Source organism: Temnothorax nylanderi, unplaced genomic scaffold (assembly GCF_030848795.1).
Source record: "Temnothorax nylanderi isolate EJ_2023f unplaced genomic scaffold, tnyl_v1.0 TNYL_tig0378_pilon, whole genome shotgun sequence".
Lineage (NCBI taxonomy): Eukaryota > Metazoa > Arthropoda > Insecta > Hymenoptera > Formicidae > Temnothorax > Temnothorax nylanderi.
Window position 1 is genome coordinate 33,221 of NW_027249440.1, and position 27,879 is coordinate 61,099.

Here is a 27,879-nt window from a genome sequence, read left to right on the forward strand (position 1 = left end):
ATGTTTTTTCAAATCATTATGGCAAATAAATAGTTAATGTAAAATAAATATTAAAATAATGTCGAATAAATGTTAAATAAATGTTTTTTTCAATTCATTATTGCAAATAAATAATTAATGTAAAATAAATATTAACCCTCCCGAGGCCACACCTCTTTTTTTTAATACGCCTTGACCACACTGGATGGTCGGCACCCAGATGGATTCAGTCTCATATTTCCAATTTAATTACGTGCACGTAAAAATTCATGAAACATCTTAAAAGGGTGTTTCAAATAAAATATGCAGAACCCGAAATGTGCTTGATGAACAAAAATGTTGTAATTTTTGGTCGCGATAAGAAATATACACCGATCGAGGTCACATCCCGGGTGGTCACAATCTATAATAACTTTCGAATGTTTATCATACATAACTGACATGGCTTAAAGCCTTTCTGTACGCATCTTCGAGAGAAGGACTCAAACATAAAGATCCTAGGTGGAGGGACATTGATTATTAAAGCCTATCTTAAAAATATCGGGCCTGAATTTTTGTCTGGGTGGCCGACACCCACTCGAAGAATTAAAATAATGTCGAATAAATATTAAATAAATATTTTTTAAAATCATTATTGCAAATAAATGAGTAATGTAAAATAAATATTAAATTAATGTCGAATAAATATTAAATTAATGTTTTTTCAAATTATTATTGCAAATGAATGAGTAATGTAAAATAAATATTAAATTAATGTCGAATAAATATTATACAAATGTTTTTTTAAATTATTATTGCAAATAAATAAGTAGGGTATTTATATAAGTAGGTAGGGTAGACCGGGGCACGTTGTCACACGGGGCACGTTGTCACATCGGCTTTATTTAAATTTTATGTACAACGGACATCTGTATAATGTTAAATATAAATTAAAAACATGTTAATTTAACATTTTTGTATGTACAATAGACATCTGTATAATGTTAAATATAAATGAAAAGGATATTTTTTTAACAAAACTACATTATTTTTATGTTAACCTTACGATTAAATATAAAATGTGTTATTTTAATATTCGATTTACTTAAATATGAATTTAACACAAAAAAATCAGATAACATAATCAAAATTAGTTAAATTAACACATAAGTATGTTACATTTTTAACACAAAAACATTTTTAACAAGGTCCATTTTTAACAAAAATACACAAAATTTTTTACTGTGCGGTATTAGTACATCCATATTCAAAATCTATTCAAAATTTTTCGTCTTTTTGTAGTAATTGCAAGTAAAAAGTTAGCAAAAAATTCTTATTTATATAAGTAGGTAGGGTAGACCGGGGCACGTTGTCACACGGGGCACGTTGTCACATCGGCTTTATTTAAAAAACTAATAACCAGAGGGCAGCACCCGTCATTCCCAAAACGTGTTAGTGTATGCCCATCTTTGGTGTGTTTACAGTGTTGAGATTGCTCCAGCCGTGTTGACGTAAAATCAACTTGAAAGTTTTTTGCGACCGTAAGTAAAATTTTATTGTCTAATATTCAACGTACTGGACATGAAGCTTATGTTTTTTCAGAATAGACCTTTATATTATCTTAAAGTATGTACTTTTACCTACCGCGTGCAATACCTAACCTTATGAATATCTCAAACGTGTCGGCCATGAGGCTGTTTGGAGTAAAAAAATGCCCTCGGGGCACGTTGTCGCGAATTTTAATGTCATAGGTGCAATTGGGATATGGTGCGCTCCTACAAACGGAAAACTGCGAGAGCCGCAGTAGTCGATCTAGAAGTAATTCGTCTTGCTGTTAACGATCAATAAGTTGCGCATTCGAGTGGAATTCTTGTATTTAGATTAAGACGAAAACTTCGTGCTTTTTGTACTTTTTTGAAATAAAATAAATGTTTCTGTGAAGGATTTTACTTTTTTACATTGCAGCGCACTATAATATATTGATATTTACGTTGAATACAGTTTGGACGTGACCGGGGCACGTTGTCACAAGCGACCTGTCGTTATTTATTGTTATGTAACAACTGTAGAGTAACAATCACACAAAATTCGATACTGTCCAATTGAAGCTGAGGGTTTACTCGAAATTTTGGCATATCACAGTACTCTCAAATATTGAATGTAAAAAATACAAAAAATATTGAAAAAAATGTGTGACAACGTGCCCCGGTCTACCCTAATGTAAAATAAATATTAAATTAATATCGAATAAATGTTAAATAAACGTTTTTTAAAATCATTATTGCAAATAAATAATTAATGTAACATAAATATTAAATTAATGTCGAATAAATATTAAATAAATGTTTTTTTAAATCATTATTGCAAATGAATAATTAATATAAAATAAATATTAAATTAATGTCGAATAAATGTTAAATAAATGTTTTTTACCTTATTATTGCAAATAACTTACTAATGTAAAACAAATATTAAATAAACGTTAAATAAACGTTAAATAAACGTTTAATAAATATTTTTTCTAAATTATTACTTCAAATAAATAATCAATGTGAAATAAATATTTAATAAACATTAAATAAATATTATTTTTACAATAAATTGTACAAATGTATAATTAATAAAAAATAAATATTAAAAACACATTTAAAAAACATTGTCTGCTGATTGGGTATTAGTATGTTAATACTCAAGAATATTGCAGAATGGTCAGTACTGTGCCTATTAGTTCTTACAGTACTGGCAGTACTATCATGATAGTACTCTGAATATTAATCTGAAGTACTGACCACTTCAATACTTTGAAGTACTAATGAGTATTATTGCTTGTAGTACTGCCAGTACTGTAAGCACTGACAGACACAGTACTGACCATTCTGCAGTATTCATGAGTATTAACATACTAATACTCTCAATACTACGAGTACTGATCACTGATTACTAGTACTACTTTTTCGTAAGGGTAACCATAGTTAATTTTTAATATTTTTATTTAAAAATTATTATAGCCTCTATATTTTAGTATTAAGATTTTTGCTTTCAAGACATGTATCCGAAAACATGATTAAGGAAGTTTATCCAGGTAATGAGTTGAAAAATTTGATTATTTTTAGCATTAATTTTTAATTATTATAATTTATTTATTTTTGTTAATTGTCTATTAATTAAAAATACAGGGTGTTTTAGAATTGCACGGCACTATTTTAGGGAAATATTTTCTAGGTCAAAATGAACAAAAAAGTTTATATAAACATATGTCCTAAACTTATTCATTAATAAGATATTACAGAGTAAAGATGATGTTTAACAGTAAAACATTTAAAGTATGTTTTCGAAGTGACGTTTTGTTGAATGCCGCATTCAGCACGATGTATCCATGTTTCTCTGACGCGTCTTATGGCATCAGAATTATTCCTGATAGTTACTGCAGCTTTTATTATGCGATTTTCTAATTCTTCTTGCGTGCCAATAAGTCTACAATAAACTAAAGACTTCACCTAACTCCATAGAAAATAGTCTAACGGCGTGAGATTATTGTATATGTATACGTTTAAGAAATAAGCCAAAAACGTTAAAAAATGTAAAATTTTTTACAGTTATATTTATATAGAATGTCCCAAGTTTTTCTAGACAAACTTTAGTAGTAAATGTTCTATGAGCAGAAATAAGAAAAAAATGTTATATAAACATAGGTCTTAAAATGTTTTATTAGAAAGTTATAGCAAAAATATGAAAAACACATATGTAAGAAACAATTTCACTTAAGTTTGCATTTCAAAGTGCCGCGCCCATGTCAATACAAGCTATACATCTACCTAATTGAATCCACGTGTGTTGGCGAGATAGTAAAGGTACTTCGAGAGCAATCGCTAAACCGTTGCTAAGAAAGCTCAAAAAAGAATGTGTACTTAAACGTTCTGGCAAGAAATGGAGGCCAATTAGCATGTCGTTTTATATGCCCATCCATACATTACAGTTGAACTCACGTTAAAAAGCTGTTTCTCCAACAGCGTATGGATTTTCGTATGACCATACATGATTTTTACGAAAATTGAAAACATTGCTTGTTGTAAATGTAGTCCATAGTATCCTCGATAGGAGAAGGTCATCTTCTTGTTGCATATACCATTCACAGAATTGTGTTCGCTTTTTGTGATCAGTTGGCAAAAGTTTTTGTACCGGTGTGAAATGATACGGGCACCTGTATCATTATCAGCAGTACTTATTTTCAAAGCATACTTCGGGATAGCTGTAGCTATGACGCTCGTCGCGAGCACTTACGGTAGGATTACTATTAAACATCATCTAACGTCATATCACTTATGTATGTTTTGTCACTTCAACATGAAATTCTAACTTTTGCTATAACTTCCTAATGAAGCATTTTAGGACCTATGTTTATGTAATATTTTTTTCTTATTTCTGTTTATAGAACATTCTACTAAAGTTTATCCAGAAAAACTTGAGACATCCTGTATGGTCATATCAAAATGTTACCGTCATAAAAAGAACTTTTTAAGATTCCTGCTGTTTAAGACATTTGAAACAAAAAAATGTGACGGCAGTTTAATCTTGTACATACAGCATTGCTAATGTACAATCAAAATTTTTTGAAAAATAATAATTTTGAACAAAAAAGGTTGTGGCGACTACTTAATTATTTAATTTTTAAAATTGTTTCTTATTATAACATGAAAACTTTACGAAATTAAGGAAAACTACAATGCACAATGAACAAAATATTTTTAGATACCGTTAAACATTGAATCAATTTAGTAGTTATCGAGAAATCTTGACTATCAGTTCGATAAATGTTTTGAAAAAGACGCGTTTAAAGTTTTAAGTTCGAATATTTTCTTAATAAAAACTTTTTTATATTTTTAGTCTGCTATTTCTACATCATATAACAACTCTTTCAAAATAGTTTTTTCTGTAAAATTTTTTTATTTTGAGTGAATTCATGCGTTGCGTATCATGTTTTGCTTTCTATGTCCAGCTTCTTTGGCATATGTTTCTTCTAGTTTTTCGTAGAATTTATTTGAATTTGATTACATATATTAAGGTGATGCTGGAGTCGTCTGTTTTACCGGCATTTTTTGCCGTCACGTAGCGTCGTATTAATTTGACAGAATTAAAATTCCTTTTCCAGAATTACAATACATACATCAATGATTCAGGGAAACTTCGATTTTACATAGAAAACGAGAAAAAATTCTGGAGGTACAGATTTCCTTATCTACTTTTATCCTAATATGGCGTCTCGAGTTGCGGCGAGCTGTCAGCTCATCACAAGATGTGTTTCATATAAGAGATATACCATTAATACGAACGCGAAAACAAGCTTCCCTGAATTGCACAACAAGAAAAACATCGAAAACCCCCCCAAATCAAGATTTGGAAGCGTAATATAAAAGTATGATGTCGGTGTGCATCGTGCGTATGTGCCCTTATAAAAAAGTAGTACTGGTTTTAATACTGGAAAAAGTATTGGTGAGAAAGTACTGGAGACATAAGTACTCAAAGTATTACTAAATTCGACCATACTGACTTCGTCAGTACTCCTTCCCAGTACTCATCCAATACTCATTCAGTACTCCCTTCAGTACTTCCTCTAGTACTCCCTCCAGTACTCTTTCCAGTACTTTCTCCAGTATTCCCCCCAGTACTCCCTCCAGTACTCCCTCCAGTACTCTTTTAGTACTTATCGAATAATCGTGGGATACTAACGTGTGGTACAGGCGCAGTAGGGGAGAGTGGGCACCCTTGAACCACGTATTTTCAAATCACATTAAAAATGATTTTTAATAACTTCATTATAATATAAATGAGACTATTCGATGTTTAATATAATAAACTTTGTTTGTAAATGATTTAAGAAGTAAATTTTCAGAAATATTTTGCAAAAATAATGATATTTCGAAATGCTGCGTTTGTCACAGTGGACCCCACGCGTGGGGTCGATTGAGCCATAGCGTAGGGTACACTGTGACATGTAATGTGAAAGGTAGGGTATACCCTGTGACACGTAGAAGAGATCTGTTTAAATCCTGTGTATTACAAATCTTTGGTCAATTGAAAAACCAAGACTGTGCTACAGAACCAATTTATCAATAATCGTGTCATATTTCCCTTATGAAAAAGTAGTCCTGATTTTAATACTGGAAAAAGTATTGGTGAAAGTACTGGAGACATAAGTACTCAAAGTACTTATTCGACCATACTGACTTCGTCAGTACTCCTTCCCAGTACTCATCCAATACTCATTCAGTGTACTCCCTCCAGTACTCTCTCCAGTACTTTCTCCAGTATTCCCCCAGTACTCCCCCCAGTACTCCCTCCAGTACTCCCACCAGTACTCCCACCAGTATTCCCTCCAGTACTCTTTTAGTACTTATCGAATAATCGTAGGATACTAACGTGTGGTACAGGCGCAGGGGAGAGTGGGCACCTTGAACCACGTTTTTTCAAATCACATTAAAAATAATTTTTAATAACTTCATTATAATATAAATGAGACTATTCAATGTTTAATTAATAAACTTTGTTTGTAAATGATTTAAGAAGTAAATTTTCAGAAATATTTTGCAAAAATAATGATTTTTCGAAATGCTGCGTTTGTCACAGTGGACCCCACGCGTGGGGTCGATTGAGCCATAGCGTAGGGTACACTGTGACATGTAATGTGAAAGGTAGGGTACCCTGTGACACGTAGAAGAGATCTGTTTAAATCCTGTTTATTACAAATCTTTGGTCAATTGAAAAACCAAGACTGTGCTAGAGAACCAATTTATCAATCGTGTCATATTTCCCTTATGAAAAAGTAGTACTGGTTTTAATACTGGAAAAAGTATTGGTGAGAAAGTACTGGAGACATAAGTACTCAAAGTACTACTAAATTCGACCATACTGACTTCGTCAGTACTCCTCCCAGTACTCATCCAATACTCATTCAGTACTCCCTTCAGTACTCCCTCCAGTACTCTCTCCAGTACTCCCCCCAGTACTCCCTCCAGTACTTCCCCCAGTACTCCCTCCAGTACTCCCACCAGTACTCCCTCCAGTACTCTTTTAGTACTTATCGAATACTCGTAGGATACTAACGTGTGGTACAGGCGCAGTACTTGCGCAGTACTATCCAAGTAGAACAAAAAGTCAAGATGATATCAAAATAACGTCATATTGATAGTTTAGTGTGTTAATTTAGTATTTCCAAGATACGTTACGAAAAAGTAGTACTAGCAATCAGTACTCAGTACTGAGTGATCAGTACTCGTAGTATTGACAGTATTAGTATGTTAATACTCATGAATATTGCAGAATGGTCAGTACTGTGCCTATTAGTTTCTTACAGTACTGGCAGTACTATCATGATAGTACTCTGAATATTAATCTGATAAAGTACTGACCACTTCAATACTTTGAAGTACTAATGAGTATTATTGCTTGTAGTACTGCCAGTACTGACAGACACAGTACTGACCATTCTGCAGTATTCATGAGTATTAACATATTAATACTCTCAATACTACGAGTACTGATCACTCAGTACTGAGTACTGATTGCTAGTACTACTTTTTCGTAAGGGACTACATACAGCGTTACACTTGGCAAAATTGTGAACTGCAAGGCGTGAAAAATAACGTTGAGGTGATGCTGGAGCCGTCTGTATAACCGACAAAATTACTATTCTATGTTATCGACTATATCTGTCCTTGTATAGACAAAGATATATATAGACAAGGATAGCACGCTACATTGCACGCACACATACGCACGATGCACAACGACATCATATTTTTATATTACGCTTCCAAATCTTGATTTGGGGGGTTTATCGATGTTTTCCTTGTTGTGCAATTCAGGGAAGCTTGTTTTCGCGTTCGTATCAATGGTATATCTTTTATATGATACACATCTTGTGATGAGCTGACAGCTCGCCGCAACTCTAGACGCCATATTAGGATAAAAGTAGATAAGGAAATCTGTACTTCCGTAATTTTGTCTCGTTTTCTATGTAAAATCAAAGTTTCCCTGAATCATTGATGTATGTATTGCAATTCTGGAAAAGGAATTTTAATTCTGTCAAATTAATACGACGCTACGTGACGGCAAAAAATGCCGGTAAAACAGACGACTCTAGCATCATCTTAAAGCTAAATTATTCTTGCAACTTACAGTGTCATTTTTTGTTTTAGTGCAATGTTTTTATATTTAAAATAATTGTTGTGTAAATATTAAAATATACTGAAAACTTCAATTTTGTTATAATTTAATATATGTGCAAATATTTATTTCAATTCGGCAGCTGTCAAATAGCTCGTTTTCGTTCTTGATTAGGCACAATTCAATTCGATATGTGGGTTATTTATGGATTACCAAAACAAAAGAAGAGTTTTTGGTATATTTTACAAGTCTATTCTATCGATAACAAACGTTATTTTATTGAAAAACATTTTTATTTTAATGTATGTTGCAAGAATTTTGATATATTTTCTCGCTTCTTACATCATCAACCCAAAATGACTGCAATGAGTAAACAGGACCCTCTATAATTTGTAGTAAACTGGAATTTATTATTAAATACGCAAGTGGTAATAATGTAGCGATTTCAATGGTTTAAGTTTAATATTACAAATAGAGCTTTTTAGAGTAAATACGTCGAAACTCAATAATTAATTATAATAATTAATTTTTACAAACTGTCACTCTAATGGCCCTTTCTTAACTTGATAAAAGGCCTACACACATAAAATCCCGTAAGGACGTAAAACGTAAGTGTAAGAAAATCGATCAATCCCCCAATCGAGTATTTTCCTCTACTGGGATTACGGACAGCACAATACTTGATTGGGATTGGTCGATTTTCTTACGCTTACGCTTTACGTCCTTACGGGATTTTATGTGTGAAGGCCTTAACTCTTGCATATCTCATGTATACATACGATATGTATATAAAGATGTATTCAAGGTGTCTTATTTTGAACAGTTTAGCTGAATATCTCGAAATTTGAGCCCGTCAAAATATTTCAAACGAAAGTTGTATGGTTTGGAGGAGGACAAATAATGGAATAAAAATATTTTTCGAAAAAATCGATTTTTTAAGGTTATATTGAAGATCATCTTTTAAAATAAAATTATATAATTTTTATAAATATGATTTTTCTAGTTATTCTGCATATATTAAGGTGGAATTCTAAAAGGTATGTAATGCATGTTGCAAATCGCATAATTTAAAAAAAAGTAACTATATTTTCTTCACAATCAATTAATTTATCTCATTATTCTGTGCATAAATTAAGGTTTGGTTATCAAAAAGTGAGTAGTTTATATCTTTACACTTTATATTTTATGTCAAAATATGCCAGAATAAAGTATGAAATATCTCATAAATTTTTTATTTTTCAATAATTCTACTTTAATGTTTTTATATGCAGAATAATCAGAATTAAGGATTATATTATGTAAAAAATTATATAGTTCCATTTAAAAAATGGCGATTATCTTCTGATCTTAGAAAATCGATTTTTTTCAAACATTGATTTTACTTTTATTTGTTTACCTCCAAACCACACTTTTATCTAACAAGGGGACAATCAACTCTTGACCCTTTGAATTTTACTAAATTTTTAATATGTTACCTATATCCCATTTACTAATCCAAAGTACAGCAATTCTGTCCAATGCGCAATAGTTTATGAAATATTTATGTTTAAAATCTTTTATGTGCGTAATTGATTTAAAATTCTGCATAATAAAATTTATTTATATATTATAATTATGTATTAATTGTATTATAAATAAGAAAAATAGAATTATAATGACATTACAAAAGAAGTACATCACAATTAACAAAAATATATAATTACATAACAATTAATTTTCGGTATCGGAACTTTCAGTTTGTTCATTATCAATAATATGGTCACGATGTGTACACGGATGATATCTATTAGAGAAACATTTAAAACACTACTATAATTTGTACCAAGTGTGTTTTATGAATGAAACTTCTTTGCATGAGCCTGGTTTATTTTTCATTAATATAAAAAAATTTTAAACATTTAATATTTCATAACTATTGCACATTGGACAGAGTTACTGTACTTTGTATTAGTGAATTGAGTGTAACCGTAACATATTGAAATTTTAGAAAAATTCAAAGGGTCAAGGGTTAGTTGACCCTTGTAAAACATTTTTGCCTGCCGGGTTCAGTTTTTGAGATATTCGGCAGGATACCTCAATTTGTTTATATATTATTTATATATACTAGCACCACAGACGCGCGCTTCGCGCGCGCTATTTAGCTTTAACATTATGCTATTACTATTACACTATTAATTTCTTGATACACACAACTGTCAAAATATACGATGACAGCTGCAAATGAAGTAAGCGCAGCGAGAAAACCAATCAGCATCGCGGAAAAGCGGCAACAATAAATTCGACTATCGACTTAACATGCCTTTTTTTATATAGGAAAATGCAACACTCTGTGCGTGTGTCTGTGCGTGCGTGTGTGTTTGTATGTAATTATAAATATATGTATACAGGGTATCTCTGAACTCAGTGCCAAAACTGGTACAGCGGCTTTAGTGCATGAAAACGAGTCGAAAATGTTTAATGAACATATTTTTGAATCCGTACAGTTTCAGAGTTATAGCGTTATAGAGTATTGAAGTTGCTCTCGTAATAAAACATAAATTGAAGTAAATGTTGTTTAATGTTCTTTATTCTGTTTAAAGCTTTACAAAAGGTGCTCAAAAATTTCTTCGTCAATTTCAACACACTTTCTAGCTAGCACGAATTAATACATTGTTCCAAGCTTTTTGAAAAATATATATGTTTGGAGTTTTGCGGATGACATTGGGGGGACGATTACGATAACTTTGGCCTCTCGAAATGTTAATGGTTTTCGGAGGCATTTTTGGCGAGGAAGACGGAAAAAATAGTAAAAAAAATTTTCCGACCAAAAAATTTTCCGAAGTTTACCCCACCCGAACTGAGGTCTATCATTGTACGGTTCGGTTTTTCAACTTTTTACGTGAACCGAGATCCACCCCCACTCAACCCTGCCTGCGGGGGAAAAGTGTTGCGGTAGCCCCTCTCCCGCCTATTGTGTACTATCTATACATACAATCAAAATATATTATTTAAAATTCATATTATTTCTTTTGAACTTTAACACTGTATATCTCGAAAACTAGAGCAGTTAGCCCTATAAAATCTATATAATTTTTTGTTTAGTGTAAAAAATACTACCAGAAATCATCGTCAAATCAAGAGGTCAAAGTTATCGTAATCGTGCCGACATCGGCAGCATTTGTGCCCCTTTTCACCAACGTCGTTTAACTTGAACCTTAGTTCAATTCACTCTTTGTCCCTTTCTAACAGTCTCCCTTAGAAACAGACAAAGAGTGAATTGAACTAAGGTTCAAGTTAAACGACATTGGTGAAAATGGGCATAAGTGTCAGTTGTCATAGTTGTTCTAAATCGTGGATCTCTATTACCCTATAACTCCGAAACCGTTCAGATTCGAACATATGTTTATTAGACATTTTCGACTTGTTTTTGATGTACTAAAGCCACTGTACCAGTTTTGGCACTGAGTTCAGAAATATCCTGTATATATGTATACATACATAGGGTGCTACAAAAGTTTTGTAATACTACTATACTTTTTTTACTCGAAGTAGATCCCACCGCATTTAACACATTTCTCCATTCAGTCGGTGAACCAACGTTTTCTCTGCCAGGTTTTCTCTGAGAGATTGGCATTCGCTTGGTCCCACTGCCAAAAGCTCGCTGTCGCTAGAAAATCGCTTGCTCTTCAATTGTTTCTTGACCTCAGGAAACAATCCAAAATCACCAGGGGTAAGATCTGGACATCTGGACTATAGGGAGGGTGATCGAGTAGGGATAGTCCAGACTTTGCCGAAAAAGCCGCAATATTCTTCGCCTGATGTGCCGGTGCGTTGTTATGATAGAAAAGCCAAGTGTCGAGGAGAGATCTTTGTCGCAGGTTTTTGAGTGCTTGAATCAGTCTTGGCAAACAGACTTCTATATACCAGGAAATGGTTACTGTGCGCTGTGATTCTAGTACAACATGTTCCACGAGGCCACGCTTTCTGAAGAATATCGCGATTCTTCTTTTTACACATCGAGATTTTCAGACTTTCACTATCCTCGTCTTCAAAGAGCCAGATCTGCTCTGTGATTTTAGCACATCGTAATAGTACAGCCAAGTTTCGTCACCAGTAACGATGTTATTTACATCCTGAGATGATCCAGATTAGAAGTGTTTTAGCATATTTTTTTCACCACTGTACCCTCTGTTTTGCTTCTCTGTGAGCGAGTGGGGTACCCAGAGAGTACAGTCCTTCCTTACTTGTAAATGTTTGTACAGAATGCGATGAACCGCAGGTGTCCAATCTGGATAAGTTCTTCGATCTGTCTGTAAGTGATACGTTTACTTTCTTGCAGCAGTTTTTCAATCGCTGCGATGTTTTCTAGCGCCACAGTTTCCGGCCGGCCTGTGCTGTGCGGGCTCCTCGAGATTAAACTCTCCTTTTTGAAACTTACTATCGGAAAATCGTCATCCGATGTGGACAACTCTCCTTCAAAACTTGAGATATTTCATCGTTTCCTTACTTACTCACAATCAGTTAGACGGAGTGCGTACTCCGAGGGCTTCGTGCCTTGGCAGTCACGGTGTTCTAAAGCTAAGCGTGTCAAAGTGGCGTAAGGCCTCGGTTGATCATCGTTAATACTACCGCGTGATCCGATTCGAGGCGGGGAGTTTGACTGGGGCAGTACATTTGTCAAAGAATAACGCAGCTGGCTCTATAAAACAGCGACTCATAAGTGACAGCGCTGATTGGCTTTTTTTTGTAGAAAATGGTGCATAACTTCTTTTTAGTTTACGCATTTACGTTCCATGACCTTTCATTAATTGATAAGTTACTTAAGTAAGTTACTCAGAACTCACCGCATTAATTATGGGATAATCCAGTATTTAATGTATAACTAAAATTTTATTATTTAATCATTAATGTTATAAAGCATAATACGAATTATCTTTTTGTATATAGTATATAATATTTTCAGTGCTGCCTATGGCATGTTATGGAATGAACAATAACATTTATGTTAATATTTTGTGATCGCATGATTGGTGATTAACAATGGATTGTACCTAAATCGATATTTTTTCTTTAAGAAGTTTTGCCGTTCCCTTACTGTAGTAGATACATTAAAAATAAAACAGTAAAAAGCGAAATCTATGAATACAACAATAACGACTTTCCTGAATTAGTCTTAGTATCATATAGATAATTATCATAAAATTTGTTCATGAAGTGTTTTGCATAGAGTTACATAATACGTTCACATTTTTCGGTTTCTACGATACACAAGTAGCTTGAGTGGTGGCTGGTATAAATCGATAATTGTTTTATAAGTCGATATAAAATATTATAAATATTATTTTAGAGCTCAGAATTAAGTACATGGCAACGACGGGTAGCGGAACTAAGTGGACGCGTTGCCGAGTTAGAAGAAACGCTATCCAAAACGCAAAAAGATCTTCTGAAGGCACAAGAGGCAGGTCTTAAACTGCAAAGAGACTTGCGAGAGAACGTGGCACAAAAAGAGGACCAAGAGGAGCGAATAGCAACTCTAGAAAAACGATATCTCAATGCTCAACGGGAGTCTACTAGTCTTCACGACCTCAATGAGAAGCTGGAGCAAGAGTTGCAGCATAAGAAAGCTCAATTAAAGGTAAATTACATATTAATCTTTATTTTCTCTTTCTTCATTATAATTATAACACAATCATTTTCTTATGATTAATTGAATTTACTAAAGCTCCAAGAGGAAAAAATTGCGGCTATACAAGAGAAACTAGAACTCGCGGAACAGAAACTAGCTCAATATGCTAAGTTACCAGAAATGGAAGAGCAATTGAAGCAGAGGATGGAGGCTCTGACGCAGGTGAGGAGGCCCAACCAGGTACGCAGGGGAATCATATCATGTCATATCAGCTCTCCCTTTTTTTATTCCTCTGCACTTTAACATTCCCGAGATACGATTTGTGTCTAGAGAGCTTCTCTTTCTTAACGTGCATTATTACCACAGAGTTGTGTTCTTATTATATTTAAGTTAATTTTATCAAACAACAATAATTTGCTGCTCTATGCTCTGTACTACTATATGTATGATGCATAATAATAGCATTCAGCATACATACAGATCAAGTATTTTTGTGCACCGCAGTGTGTCTTTATAATATTTACGCTAAAATACACAAATTGCTAAATATAAATACAAGCTGAATTTACAAATTAAATTTATGTGCATCAAGAATTTTTAGTTACATAATTGTTTTCATACTTTTGAAAATTGATTATGTCCTATCTTATATGATTTGCAAACTGATATAACGCAGCATGAATAGTGGAAGTCAATCTGGTCTGTACAAAATCTTTTACTTCTGCAAATGACGGATATGTTTCAAATATCATAATTTATAGTTTATGAATAGTGTGTCACCTTTGAATGTGTTTATTGATATAATACATTCTCTGTCTCTTTTTTCTCGCTCATATAAAACACGTTTTATTTTCTTACTGTTTCTATTATGTTTCATTTAGATTATATAGAAGTATTAGAATAAATTATATAAATATGATTATATATATATATATATATATGATATCTCTCTCTCTCTCTCTCTCTCTCTCTCTCTCTCTCTATATATATATATATATATATATATATATATATATATAGAGAGAGAGAGAGAGAGAGAGAGAGAGAGAGAGAGAGAGAGAGAGAGAGTACAATATAAGTTATATTCATTACTTGCCCTAAATTTTACATTTTGATATAATCATCCTCTACCTAATATATTCCAATCAATCATGAGAATTGACATTTACCATTGAGATGAAATCGAAATTTGTTAAAAGTGATAAGAGATAGTTTCGTAAATATCAGCTTTCAATAACAGTAATTAAATTAGATATATTATTATGGAAGTTGCTAATATTATAAATAAATCGATGATTTTAATTATGCGAAATTTAAGCAGGCTCAGGAGAGACATGGTAGCGCGGAGGATAGAATTCAAAGACTGGAAGCACAATTAGAAGAAAAGAACGCAGAAGTGATGCGTGTTAATCAACGGTTAAAGATGAATGAGGAGCATAACACGCGTCTTAGTACAACCGTTGATAAACTTTTATCTGGTAATTTCGACGCACTATTTTTTTCTATATCAAATTGTCTTAATAATTGTTTGTGGGATTATAAACAAAAATTATTTAAGTATATACAATATTATATTATTATTATACTGTTCAACAAAAAATTACTTTTTTGAGTACAAAAACGAGAATAACAGTTCTTTATAGTTTTTTGGACGCTGAATCCTGAATATGATCCTGTTTGCCAAGTTGCTCTGTCACGTCGCAATTTCAAGAAATTTGCAATTAAAGTTGCAAAAAAAGGATATTTTAGTATATTTTGGCATAATATATCTACGTTATGTGACATGTTGAAGAAGTTTTATTGTAATCAAAATGAAGTATATTGTTATGACTTTCAATCCTTAAAAGGAATTTGTTGTATCGATAATGGTTAAAAAGATATTGATTCACATAGTCTGTTGCGTCAAAGTTGACTTACATAGCCATTAAGGTGATGCTGGAGCCGTCTGTATTACCGGCATTTTTTGTCAGAACGTATAGCGTCGTATTAATTTGACAGAATTAAAAATCCTTCTCCAGAATTGCAGTACATACATTAATGATTCAGGGGAACTCCGATTTTATATAGAAAACGAGAAAAAATTATGAAAGTACAGATTTCCTTATCCTACTCTTATCCCAATATGGCGTCTCGAGTTGCGGCGAGCTGTCAGCTCGTCACAAGATGTATTTCATATAAGAGATATACCATTGGTACGAACGCGAAAACAAGTTCCCCTGAATTGCACAACAATAAAAACATCGATAAACCCCCCAAATCAAGATTTGGAAGCGTAATATAAAAGTATGATATCGATGTGTATCGTGCGTATGTGTGCGTGCAATGTAGCGTGCTATCCTTGTCTATATCTTTGTCTATACAAGGACAGATATAGTCGATAACATAGAAAATGGTAATTTTGTCGGTTATACAGACGGCTCCAGCATTCCCTTAAGAACCTATGACATTTTTTTAAAATTATATATTATTCAAACTTAAGGATTTTTTAAGTCGCTGAATATTAATCTGATGTCAAAATTGATAAAATTAAAATAACCAATATGGTGGATATTAAAAGTAAAAATTAGACCATTTTTAATTTTGATATCCGCCATATTGACTTTGCCATTTTGAATTGATCAACTATGACATCAAATTAGTATTCCGTGATCTAAAAAAATCCTTAAGTTTTTACAACAATTAAAAAATATTTCATAGATCCTAATGATCGCAACTTTGACGAAATGTAAATCATCAATATCTTTCTAATCATAATCGACATAACAAATTCCTTTTAAGGGCCCTGGATACCCATGTCAGCCATTTTGAATCGAGAGATGAAATATGGACAATTCTTACGGAAGATCTCAAATAAGAAGGAGTCACCGTACGATTGAATATAAGCGCTCAAATGAAAGATGAAAGCATATTGTATGTTTACCTGCTCATTAATTTGCTGGTCTTAATATAGAAAGTGTAGTAACAGTGCAATGAAAAATTGACAGCTGATGCGGTCGGAAAATGGTTTATGGCACTTTATTGGATTATTATTTGAGGCAATGGACAGCACATTGACATAACCAACAAACTGAAGCTCAATAATGCACAATTTTTAGTACGATTAATGAGTTATTTTACCAATGATATCTTCCGCAAGACAATTGTCCACTGTTTTCCGCCGCGAGCCACTCGAGAGTCGACTGGTGGGGCACGTACACGCACCCAAGAGAAAGAACGCATCTGAGTGTACAGGTACATGCTTTCTCTTGTGTGCGTTTCCCTCACCAGCCGACTCTCGAGTGACTCGCGGCTTAAATCTACTAGTTCTGTATCAAGCTACGAAGCTTCCTCCAGTAGGTGTCGTGCTACTTGACCGCTGTATTTTCCGAAACTATCCAGGGGCCTTAAGGGCTGAAAGTTCTAACAACATAATTTTGATTGCAATAAAACTTCTCTAATACGTCACATATCCAAACAATATGCCAAAAAATACATTAAAATAACCTTTTTGACAATTTTAACTGCAAATTTCTCAAAATTGTGACGTGATAGAGCAATTTAGTAAACGGGATCATATTCAGGGTACAAATAACTACGATTATTCTCGTTCTTGTGCAATTTTTGTTGTTGAACAGTTATTAGAGAAACGAGAAAATACATTTGCTGTCTAGAATTTAGAAGAATAATTTAAATAATGCTTAATATTTAAGCATCTTTATTATCCTTAATCATGAAATAATGTTAGGAATGAGATGCAGTTTGAATTTTCTTCCTATTACTATAGTTGACCTTTCAAAAAATCCTATGACTTCTTATAAAAATGATAATAACAAAAATTCTCATATTTTGAAAAACAACAAATATTTGGTGCTGCACTTTATATACTTGCCTATATGCATATTTATGTAGTTGTTTATTACTATAAAAAATATGATACATTAAGGATTTAAGTGACATTAAGTTAAGAGTTTAAATTTTTGCTTAGAATCCAATGAAAGATTGCAAGTGCATTTGAAAGAAAGAATGCACGCGTTAGAAGAAAAGAACGCGCTTACTCAGGAACTCGAAAAAACGAGAAAGGTGGCGGAGGATTTGCAAAACGAAAAAACTGACATTGTTAAGGAATTGGGCAAGGCGCGTCTGGAAATCGACAACGTTAAAAGACAAATGCTCCAGCAGGAAATTGCGTTTAATATTCAACAAACAGACGCATTAACGAGAAGTTTGTCGCCAAACGCTGTGGATCCAGGCTCCTTCTCGAGGAGCGCAAGTCACAGCAGTTTCGACACACACTCGTTGCCTAGAAGAGGAGGTAAACGATCAATCGAAGATGATTCATCGAAGGTACTGGTATCCTTTATATCAAGTTATAAAAAGTACTAATTAATCATACTATGTAAGTCTAAAAATAAATATGTATAACATGAGTTTGGATACTTTAGAATTATGTTGCACGGACTTTGGCGGAGCAGGAGTGGGAAAAGCTGCAACAAGCGCATGTTCTCGCTAATGTTCAACAAGCGTTTGATGTTTCGAGTGACGCAGAAGGCGACGGGGATAACGAAAGTATCTTCAGTTGTGCGGCAGACGTAATTAGCCCTACCGGGCATACGGATGCCCAAACATTGGCATTGATGCTGCAAGAACAATTAGATGCTATTAATAAGGAAATTAGATTAATTCAGGTAATTGGTGTTATACAATTTTAAATGCATAGATCTGTCTTATATGAATTTAGAATATTAATGTAAAAGTTGATGAAATAAAGTATTGCAGACTCAATAGATTCCTTTTACACACTGATTTTTGTCTATTTTAATATTCATCTTTCTTTAAATCTCAAAGAATCTATAATTTTTAAGTCCGGGGCGATTAAACATGGAGAATTTTGTAGGAAGAAAAACAGAGTACGGAAGCACGTGCGGAAGAACTGGAGTCTCGCGTTGGCAGCCTCGAGCACATGAATCTATTAGCAAGGGGCCGAAGCCTCGAACGAGCATCGCCGCCACTGAGCGGCCGATCTACACCAAAATCGCACCACAGTCCAAACAGGGATTATTTGCATAAGTACCACACCGTTAGTAATCACGTAAATGCAATAATTATTTATTTATGTCGGTTTGATTACATAGAGTATGAGCAAAGCGATCATATTGCTTATAATATATTTCTGTATTTTCTTTTTCACGTAGGCACCTGCGTCAATGTCTCCGGCGCATTTACATCAATATGCCGCTTCCTTAGTTAGTCCGGGTCAATTATCGGAATCTCTTCCTGCCAGTCAGGTTAGCTAGCAACTCAATTTAGATAATTGTTATTAGATTAACGCAAAATATTTTTTGAATAAGGTTTACAATAAAATTATGATTTGAAATAATTTTTATTAATTGAAATTTCAGTATACTTTTTAGTATACTTTTTCTAACTAGTACATAATTTTAGTATACTTTTTCTAACTAGAAAAAATTGCTGAAACCCTTCTTAGAAATTCAGTGTTAGATAAGAAAAACTCAAAACTGTTAAGAGAACAATGAAAAACTCTGTGTTTTTCTTGGCATCAAAGATAGATAATAACTTGACAAATAATAAATTGCAATATACAGTACCATAATGATATCATGAGATATTTATATATTTATTAGAAACATATTTTATACATATGACGTTTCAAAGGATATTTTCTTAGTGACAGCTTGCTTGGACAATTTTTTTCTTAATGAAAATATTAAGAAAATATATCGATAATTTCCGATTTATAAGCGATTGAAAAAAAAGCTTTCGCAAAATAAACTTTGAAAGGCTGAACGGATAACAAAGTATTAGCCTGCACTTAATTTCAGATGGTGTCTAGTTTCATAGAATTAATTAGTGAATCTTAAGCACAAAAAGATATGGTGCACGAAAATTGGAAAGTTGCAATAAATGTTTTGATGTTCTCCTGTGACATTTCTGCTATAATCGACTTTAAATTGACCAAAGACTTTATCATTAAAAAGTTTGGATAGAGAGACCATATTTGAGATACCATATAAATTGCATACAGAAATGGAATAACACTTCCCATCTGTAATAGTTGCAGTTGTCAGGAGAGGAACTGCACTCGGTTAGCGAAAGAGATAGTACCGGTGGTGTTGGAAGTGGTGGCAGCGACGCAGCATCTCCTTTAACAGCCAGGTCTCTGAGATTGGAACGAGTCGTTCAAGCATTGGCCCATAGCCAGGAAGAACTTAGAAGGTATATTTTCCATTTTGTTAGGAGAGAAATCTCGATTCCTAAGACAAACCAATTTATATATTTTTATATTTATATAATGTAAATTATTTTTGACATTTTGGCAATCGCATTTCTAAAATAGAACAAGTGAAATATCGAATATCTTATAGTCGTGCCAAAAATCATTACAAAGGATATATGCAATGTGGGGAAACTTTAATTTTTATATATCTGTTACATCTTAATTATATTGTATATATGGAGATGAGATTAGCCGAAGTTTATTATTATTGCTTAAGTTAGTACTTTACATTGTTTGTGCTATCAGACGTACCGGACAGAGCGGATTTCCGAGTGCTGGTTTCCCCACGCACAGGTTAATTAATGATACTAATATTGCATGTAAATCACATAATTAGGCTGCGTTCGGAAACGTCACCCGGGTATACTCCCTTCTCCTTCTAACTCGCTAAGACAGAAAGAGAAGGGAGTATACTCGTGTGCACTCGGGTGACATTTCCAAACGCAGCCTTATATGCCGCTGTGCACGACGCATTTGAATGGCTTTTGTGGGCATGAGATGAGTGACTTTCAAATCAGCCCAAGTCACGTTGATGGTAATTTGTTCATTGTTCAAATAACTATATCATTTTCTTAAACATCTTTCTTGAAGATGTAAAAAGATATAGCGTGCAAAGTGTCACTTATATGCCCGCAGTAACGATTCTCGAGCACAGTGGTATGGAAACGACCAATAGTTCCAATAGATACCCAAAAATCCCAGGAGAGACTGCTTACTAGCTTGTTTTCACATCCATCGTATTTTCGAGCCTGCCCAATTTACGACAGGCATCGCGATCTTAGGCAGACGAAGTGACTAATGGAATCGAAAAAGTTGGATTCACTACGCGAAACGCGTCGATCTGTCTTGCGTATAAGGTTGTCTCGCACGAATACGTTACAAAGATACAGACGGAAACTCGACACCGTAGACAGTAATGAATATAATGGTGCAAAATATATTGCGATTTAAAGAGGCATCGAGTTTGTTCATGAAATATGTTTTGTTTTATATAGCAGCATTTTATATATATATTGCACTCATGGCGTTACCTTATTATACTTTTAGCCTTTTTTCTCTGTATCTTTGTAATCACTTGCTTTTGTGACAATTCTATCTTATAAAAAGGTTGATCAGTCATCGATATTCTAATGCGCAAATACGGCGCATTGTAGAATTAATTTTTTATACATTTTTCTCTGTTAATGTTGTTTCTCATTATTTATTAGATATGCTTATGTTAATTTTATTAATTTTACTTTAATAATACTGATTTATTTTTTTTACTGTTAGTTGAATGTGCTATTTAAAATTGGGCAGTATCACGTGCATATGTATTTCGTTTCTTTTGTGGCTGAGCGTTATCGTGTTGCAAAATAATTCACCTAGTTCCGAAAAAACCCTAATATCACTTTTTGCACGTATTGGCCATAGTACCTTCAACCAGAACAAAACAAATCAATTTTCCAAGGTTTCCAATGCTTTAGAAGCATTCTTTTCTAATTAAAACGCGAAAAAGGTAAAGTGCCTCAAATGCTGTTTTTCAAACACCATTTATGACTATTTTGTGAGATTTTGTCGTCTGCTTCACCGAAGCATATGTTTTGTTTTGTAAACGTAGAAGTCCACACTTGCAAACCACAAAAGGGCCGAAAAATATTTAATCTTAAAACGGAGTTATAAGGTACCGAATGTAAAGGCACCGAGTGAATTTACACATCTAAAATATATAGAACAGAAGAAGAGAAATATGAAAAGGCTAACGTTCTTGTGTGAGCTAGATTGTAATAGCATTGATTAGAGTAGAAATAGAAACTAGATTAGCGCTCCATGCAGCAGGCATGGGCAGCATAACAACGGCGCACTCAATTCTGGAACTCCTCCTTCCCCATTGTCCTCACGTCACAGCAGCCAGGACAGTTTGCACAAGAACAACTTCTCCAGCGTTGGACTGCCCATCGGACAATTATCGACATCGCATCTGCACATGCAGTCGACCATGAGTCCCGCCACGGCAGCCGCGGTCGCGGCTGCGCAAAAAAAGAAAGGCATTAAGAGTAGCCTTGGTAGATTTTTCAGCAAAAAGGAGAAGGTGAAAGATTTTTTCTTCTATTCCCATATTATTACTTTTAATACGGAAGTCTGTAAGGTTTCACGAGGGTATAATATGTTCTTTTCACGCAGGTATCGACCCAGATAGCTAAGCGTGATAGAGCATATTGAGCAAACTAATGCATTGCATGTGTTTTCATATATTTGCTGTAAATTTGCTGACATCGAAATAGAACACGTTAAAAATACAGCTACATGATTGCTTATACATGCAATCAGTTGACGCAATTACAAGAGCAAACGGTCCGCAATATAAGTACGTTATGTTATCTGCAACATGTCGTGCTATCACAAATCCTTCACAAATTGATGCTGTCACGTTGCAATCAATTTGACAAGGTGAGACAGCATTATGCTTGTCGGGTTGAACTCATATGAATGATATTCTATTAACAGCAAATTGATTGCAACGTGACAGCATCAATTTGTGAGGGATTTGTGATAGCACGACATGTTGCAGACAACATAACGTACCAATATTGCGGACCGTTTGCTCTTGAAATTGCGTCAACTGATTGCATGTATAAGCAGTCATGTAGCTGTATTTGTAACGTGTTCTATTTCGATGTCAGCAAATTTACAGCAAATATATGAAAACACATGCAATGCATTAGTTTGCTCAATATGCTCTATCACGCTTGGCTATCTGGGACGGCACTGTTCAGTTATTTTCTCGAAGGCTCACATATAATAATGAATGTCCCAATAATTTTTTGAAACTTCTTAAGGTTCCTAGGTTCTCGCCGCGGTCATATGAGCTCGTGACGTCAGAGGTGAGAAATGACACGCTGAGAATTCTTGCGTGCAATTTCCAAATAAAAAGATATTTGCAGAAATTAACACTTTCAGATCACTTCGAAGTGATCAGTGCAGTGTGTCATTTCTCGCCTCTGAAATCATGATCTAACATGGCGGCCGGGTATCCGGGAGCCTTATATAAGCAATTCAATTATATAAAGATTCGTATTTGGGATATTTACTGGTTTGAAAGATCTAGAAAATTTAGAACCTTTTCAGGAAACTTGTCAAAACTGGCTCTTCAAAAATTTTATTTTTATTTCGCGAGTATACAAATACACATGCTATATATTCTGTTTAGAATTTCAGATGAGTTTCGTTTTATTTTAAAGAATGTTTCTTCACAATATTTAACTGTTGATACTTTTTCATGTTTATATAGGTATAGATTATACTCTCCTTTCTTACTATATTTTTTGCAAGTAAAAAAATGATATTATTATGAGTACGAAATTTTATACATATTTTGTGAAAATTCTTTATTTCTTTATTTCAGTATTTTTTTTAAATTTGTAATTTGTAAAATAAATAGCTCTTAATTTTTTCATAATTGCAATAAGTAGGAACGAAGGAATAAGAAGTCTAAAAATAATAACGGAATTAATTTTAAATTTACATCTAAAATACTCTAACTTTCAAGTCTGAAAATTTCAATGGAAATATCTGGAAAACCTCAAGAAATTTTTTCTCAAGATTTAAATACATACTCCAAAATGACTTGAAATATTATTTAAATCTGAAAAAAATTTTTTTAAAGCGAAAATCTTTGAAAAATAAAGGTCAATGATATTTAACACAGGATAAATAGATATTCCATCACCAAGTAGATTATCTTATTAAATTATTAATTTATGAGTTATTACTTGCTTATTATTTGGACGGAAAGTAAGAAGGGTTCCAGCTCTGGCTAAAACGATATTTTTTGCAGTAACTTTTTGACAATAGTGAAAAATTTGTAAGATATTTATTAGTAAAATATTAGATTCGTTTTATTAATATCAATTAAATTGAGTTGGCATTTCAGTTTTATCAAAAGATGACATGTAAGACGGATTTTTAAAACATATTTTTTTACTGTTTATTATGCAATTTTATTTATTTAAACTATTTAAAATTTTATTTAAACTTGTAATATTTGAAATCTGCTTCTCTTTTTATTAATTATTTTTATTATTATGTTATTTAATCCTTGCCTTGCGGCTTAGGATGACTTCCGTCAACCCTTACATAAATTTACAAACATATAACTTTCTCTTTTGCATACATATGTATCATATATCACTTAGATCATCCTAATTAACTCCAAAACTAATTCAACATTCTAACTGTCTTTCAATTTCCCTTCCTACTTCTCTCCCTCTATCCCATCCCTTTTCTCCGCCTCTTTTCTAACCTTTTCTATCCATTTAATTACTTCTAGTCCTTTTCCTTCCTCTCCTAAAAATTCTTTTAACTGTATCTCGCTTTTTGTCGCTTCATATTCTTTTAGTATATGTTCTATGTTCTCCTCTTCTTTTTGCATATTCTGCATCTCCTATCCTCTTCCTCTCTCCAATGTTGACTGCCTTTCTCCTCACTCCCGCATCTGTATCTGGCTATCAACATTCTATCCTTTTTCTTCTTCTTTCTTATAGTAAATACTTTGGTAACTCCTGTTAAAATCTCTTTATAGTTACTATTATATCTTGACTCGTTTATCTTTATCTGTCTCTCCTCCTTCTCCTTTTCCTCTATTCTCTTTACGAAATTCTCCGCCGCCTCCCGGTCCTCTGCCTCCATTTCTCTCCTCAGCTGCTCTTTCTCCATTCCTGCCCTCTCTACCAATTCCCTTCTCTTCTTCTCCCAATTACTTTTCTCTTTCCTTGGCCTGCTCCTCTCTAGATCCTTTATACATGCTTGAACTATTTTCTTCTCTGACTGTCTCGACTTCTCCTCATACCTCACAGCTCTCCTTATTGCCCTCACTTTTATTTCCTTTATTTTGGCTTCTTCTGATATTATATAATTCGGGGTTCTTTTATCCAATCCTAAAATCCATTTAACATACTTTCTTTTTATCACATCTAATCTACTTTCGTATAGCCACCCCCATATTTCAGCTCCGTATAATTCCACGCCTTCTACCAGTGCCTCGAACATCTTCATCCTTCTTCTAAATCTTCTTTAAATATTCTCTCTCCTATGCTCCATGTCCCCTTCATCGCTATTGTAGCCTTCTTCAGCCTATCTTTTATATGATTCTCCGCTACCCCATTTTTCTGTAGTATATATCCCAGATACTTTATTTCTTTGCCTCCTCTATGTCTTCTTCTCTCCATTTCCACTCCCTTTTCTTCCTTCTTCCCTTAGCTTTCTCGAACACCATTATTTTTTATTTCTCTGGACTCAAACTCAAACCCTTCCTTTCCAAATACCTCTTGAACCTCCTCATCATTTCCTTCAATTCTGCCTCTCTCGTCGCCATTAACACTACGTCATCTGCATATGATATTGTCCAGAATTTTTCTTTCCCTATCACAAGGCCTCCTGCTTGTCCTTTTTCCATTCCTTCCTCTAAATGCATGATGTATAAATTGAATAGGTTCGGGCTCACCGGGCATCCTTGTCTTAGTCCCTTTTCTGTCCAAAATTCCTCTGTCTTATCCCTTATATTCACTACATTTTTCGTTTCTTTGTATGTTTCCATTATTCTTCGTCTCAAATTATCTTCAATTCCTATCTTCTTCATTGTTTCATTCAATTTCCTTCTATCCACTTTATCGAAAGCTGCCTTGAGATCAACAAAGAATGCAAAAACCTTTCCACTCTTCTTACTCAGCTCCTTATTCGCTACATAGTTTACCGTGTATACTGCATCCATCTTTATTCCAATCTCCCGGTATGCCCTCTCCTTTCCAGATTCTGTTGATTAACTTCAGCAATTCTTTACCTACATCCTTTTGCATAAATCTCCACGCCTCGTTCTCAATCCCGTCCTCTCCTGTTGCCTTTCCCATTTTCAGTTTCTTTATTACTTCAATCACCTCTTCTCTCGATATTTCTTCGACTCTCTCTGTTACCTCCACTCTCGTGCCATCCTTTTCTCCCTCGTCTTCTATGTCTAGCATCACTCTTTCCTTTGTCCCTCCTACCGTTTCCATGAAGTGGTCTCTCCACTCGTCCATTTGTATCTCCTCGCTTATCCCCTCAGTTTTCTTTTTCTTGTATTTATTTATATACTTCCAAGCTTCCGCTTCGTTTTTAATGTTCCTTATCTTTTCTTCTTCTTCTCTTTCATGCCTCCTTTTCTGCTCCTTAAACCATTCCTTGTGCTTCTTTCTTTCCCTCACATACTCTTCTTTTCCGATCCTTCCCTTTTTCCAGTCCCTCATCAATCTCCTCAATCTTCTTTTCCTTTCCTTCCATTCTTTATTGTACCATTCTCTTCTTCCTAATCTTCATGGTATTATCCTTTTTTTATGCTTCGTGATAGGAGTTTTTACTTTTTCTTTCATCTCCTTCCAGATATCCTCTGTATCTATTTGTGTACTCGACCATCCATCACATTTCTCATGATATTCTTTCCTCCCTTCTTCTGTCTAGTTGCTTCTCTCTAGTTCCATTACTTTCTTCCTTCTCCCTGTCTCCATCACCTGTGGTCCTGTTAACTCCACCTCCAGCGGAACATGGTCCGATTCCGTTCTAATTTCTTCTTCAACCATATTTATTTCCTCTCCTGCTTTGTCATTCTCTAAGACATAATCTATAACCGATGATCCTAAGTCTCCTATATAAGTCCATCCCTTCCCATTTAATATATCGCCCATCCTCTTTCTTCTATTTTATCTATTAATATATACGTCCCTCTCTATTTACAACTTTATCTACTGACTTTCTGGTCTCGCTCCGCTTTTCTTTCTCTTCTTCCTCATTTATCCGTCCTCCTCTGCTTCCCGTTCTCGCGTTGATATCACCTCCTACCAGCAACCATTCTTCATCCTCTTCTTGTACCTTCTCCCTTAGTGTTTCCATCGTATCTTCCATCTTTTGACTGTACAACGTGATTATTCTCCATTTGTTTCCATTATACTCTAATCTGCTTTCTACCACCTCGTTGCTAATCTCCCTAATCTCTATAAGTTTCAAATTCTTGTTGACTGTTGTTATTATCCCTCCTTTTGCTCTTCCTTTCCTGTGTTCCCTTCTCGCTGGTACACAATTCCAAATTTTGGTGGACAACTTATTTTTAATCTTCCTCCATTTATCTTCTTCCATCCATGTTTCTACTAGTCCTATCACGTCAAAATTCTCCAAATAATCCCATGTTTCCTCTCTCACTCTTCCTCTCTCCCTCTCCCTGTCTTCTCTCTTCTCTACTCTTTCCGAAAAACACCTCTGCTTTCTAGCATTTCGGTGCTTTCATTCTATTTCCTTTTGCAATTGTCTATCCATATTTTTTGATATCCTACCGTTGCTTTCTTCCCCTTTTCTCTCTCTACTTTTACTATACTACATAGATGTTTTTGTATCTGCCTCTCTGTTGCCGTCAGATCGTCATCCATAAATATCTTTCTTGCTCTTCCTATCTCCTTCCTCTTTGCTATTATTTCTCTCTTTTATCCTCCCATCTATCAAATCTGACTAGTTTCATTTTCTACTCTCCCCGGCCAATTGCCTGCACTTCGTCCACTTCTACCTTCTTTTTGGTGATTTCTTCAAGGAATTTCTTCATCTTCTCTTTTCTTTCACCTCCATTTTCTACTTTTATTCCTTTTATAATTATATTATTTTTCCTTCTTCTCCTTTCGGCTAATTCGGAGTTTCTTTCCATCTCCTTCATCTTCTTCATTAGTTCACTGCTTTCTAACTTTTTCTATTTTCTCCTCCAGCTGTTTTATTCTATGTTCTAAACTCGCTTTTTGCACTTCCCAAAGCATTTCTCTCTTTCTATATTCCTTCCTCAGGTCGCGTGTATTTCTTTCATTATCTCTTCTTTATCCTTCTTTCTTTC

The 27,879-nt window shown here is 34.0% G+C and overlaps 1 protein-coding gene and 1 pseudogene across 16 annotated transcripts in view; one reads left to right on the plus strand and one right to left on the minus strand.

Annotated features, from left to right (window-relative positions):
- Positions 1-27,879, plus strand: part of Liprin-alpha (PTPRF interacting protein alpha) — a 78,064-nt gene that overhangs the window by 22,093 nt on the left and 28,092 nt on the right. For 4 of the 16 annotated variants that reach the window (XM_071720850.1, XM_071720855.1, XM_071720864.1 and 1 more), the window contains 10 exons: positions 13,448-13,735; positions 13,823-13,966; positions 15,045-15,204; positions 17,691-18,049; positions 18,148-18,390; positions 18,600-18,794; positions 18,898-18,990; positions 19,779-19,939; positions 20,247-20,294; positions 21,816-22,071. In XM_071720850.1, the coding sequence (XP_071576951.1) occupies positions 13,448-13,735; positions 13,823-13,966; positions 15,045-15,204; positions 17,691-18,049; positions 18,148-18,390; positions 18,600-18,794; positions 18,898-18,990; positions 19,779-19,939; positions 20,247-20,294; positions 21,816-22,071 (1,947 nt within the window). The remainder of the gene's footprint in view (positions 1-13,447; positions 13,736-13,822; positions 13,967-15,044; positions 15,205-17,690; positions 18,050-18,147; positions 18,391-18,599; positions 18,795-18,897; positions 18,991-19,778; positions 19,940-20,246; positions 20,295-21,815; positions 22,072-27,879) is intronic. The other 12 variants (XM_071720853.1, XM_071720866.1, XM_071720852.1 and 9 more) reach the window with 11 other exon arrangements.
- On the minus strand, positions 24,314-25,434 carry LOC139781976 (uncharacterized; annotated as a pseudogene).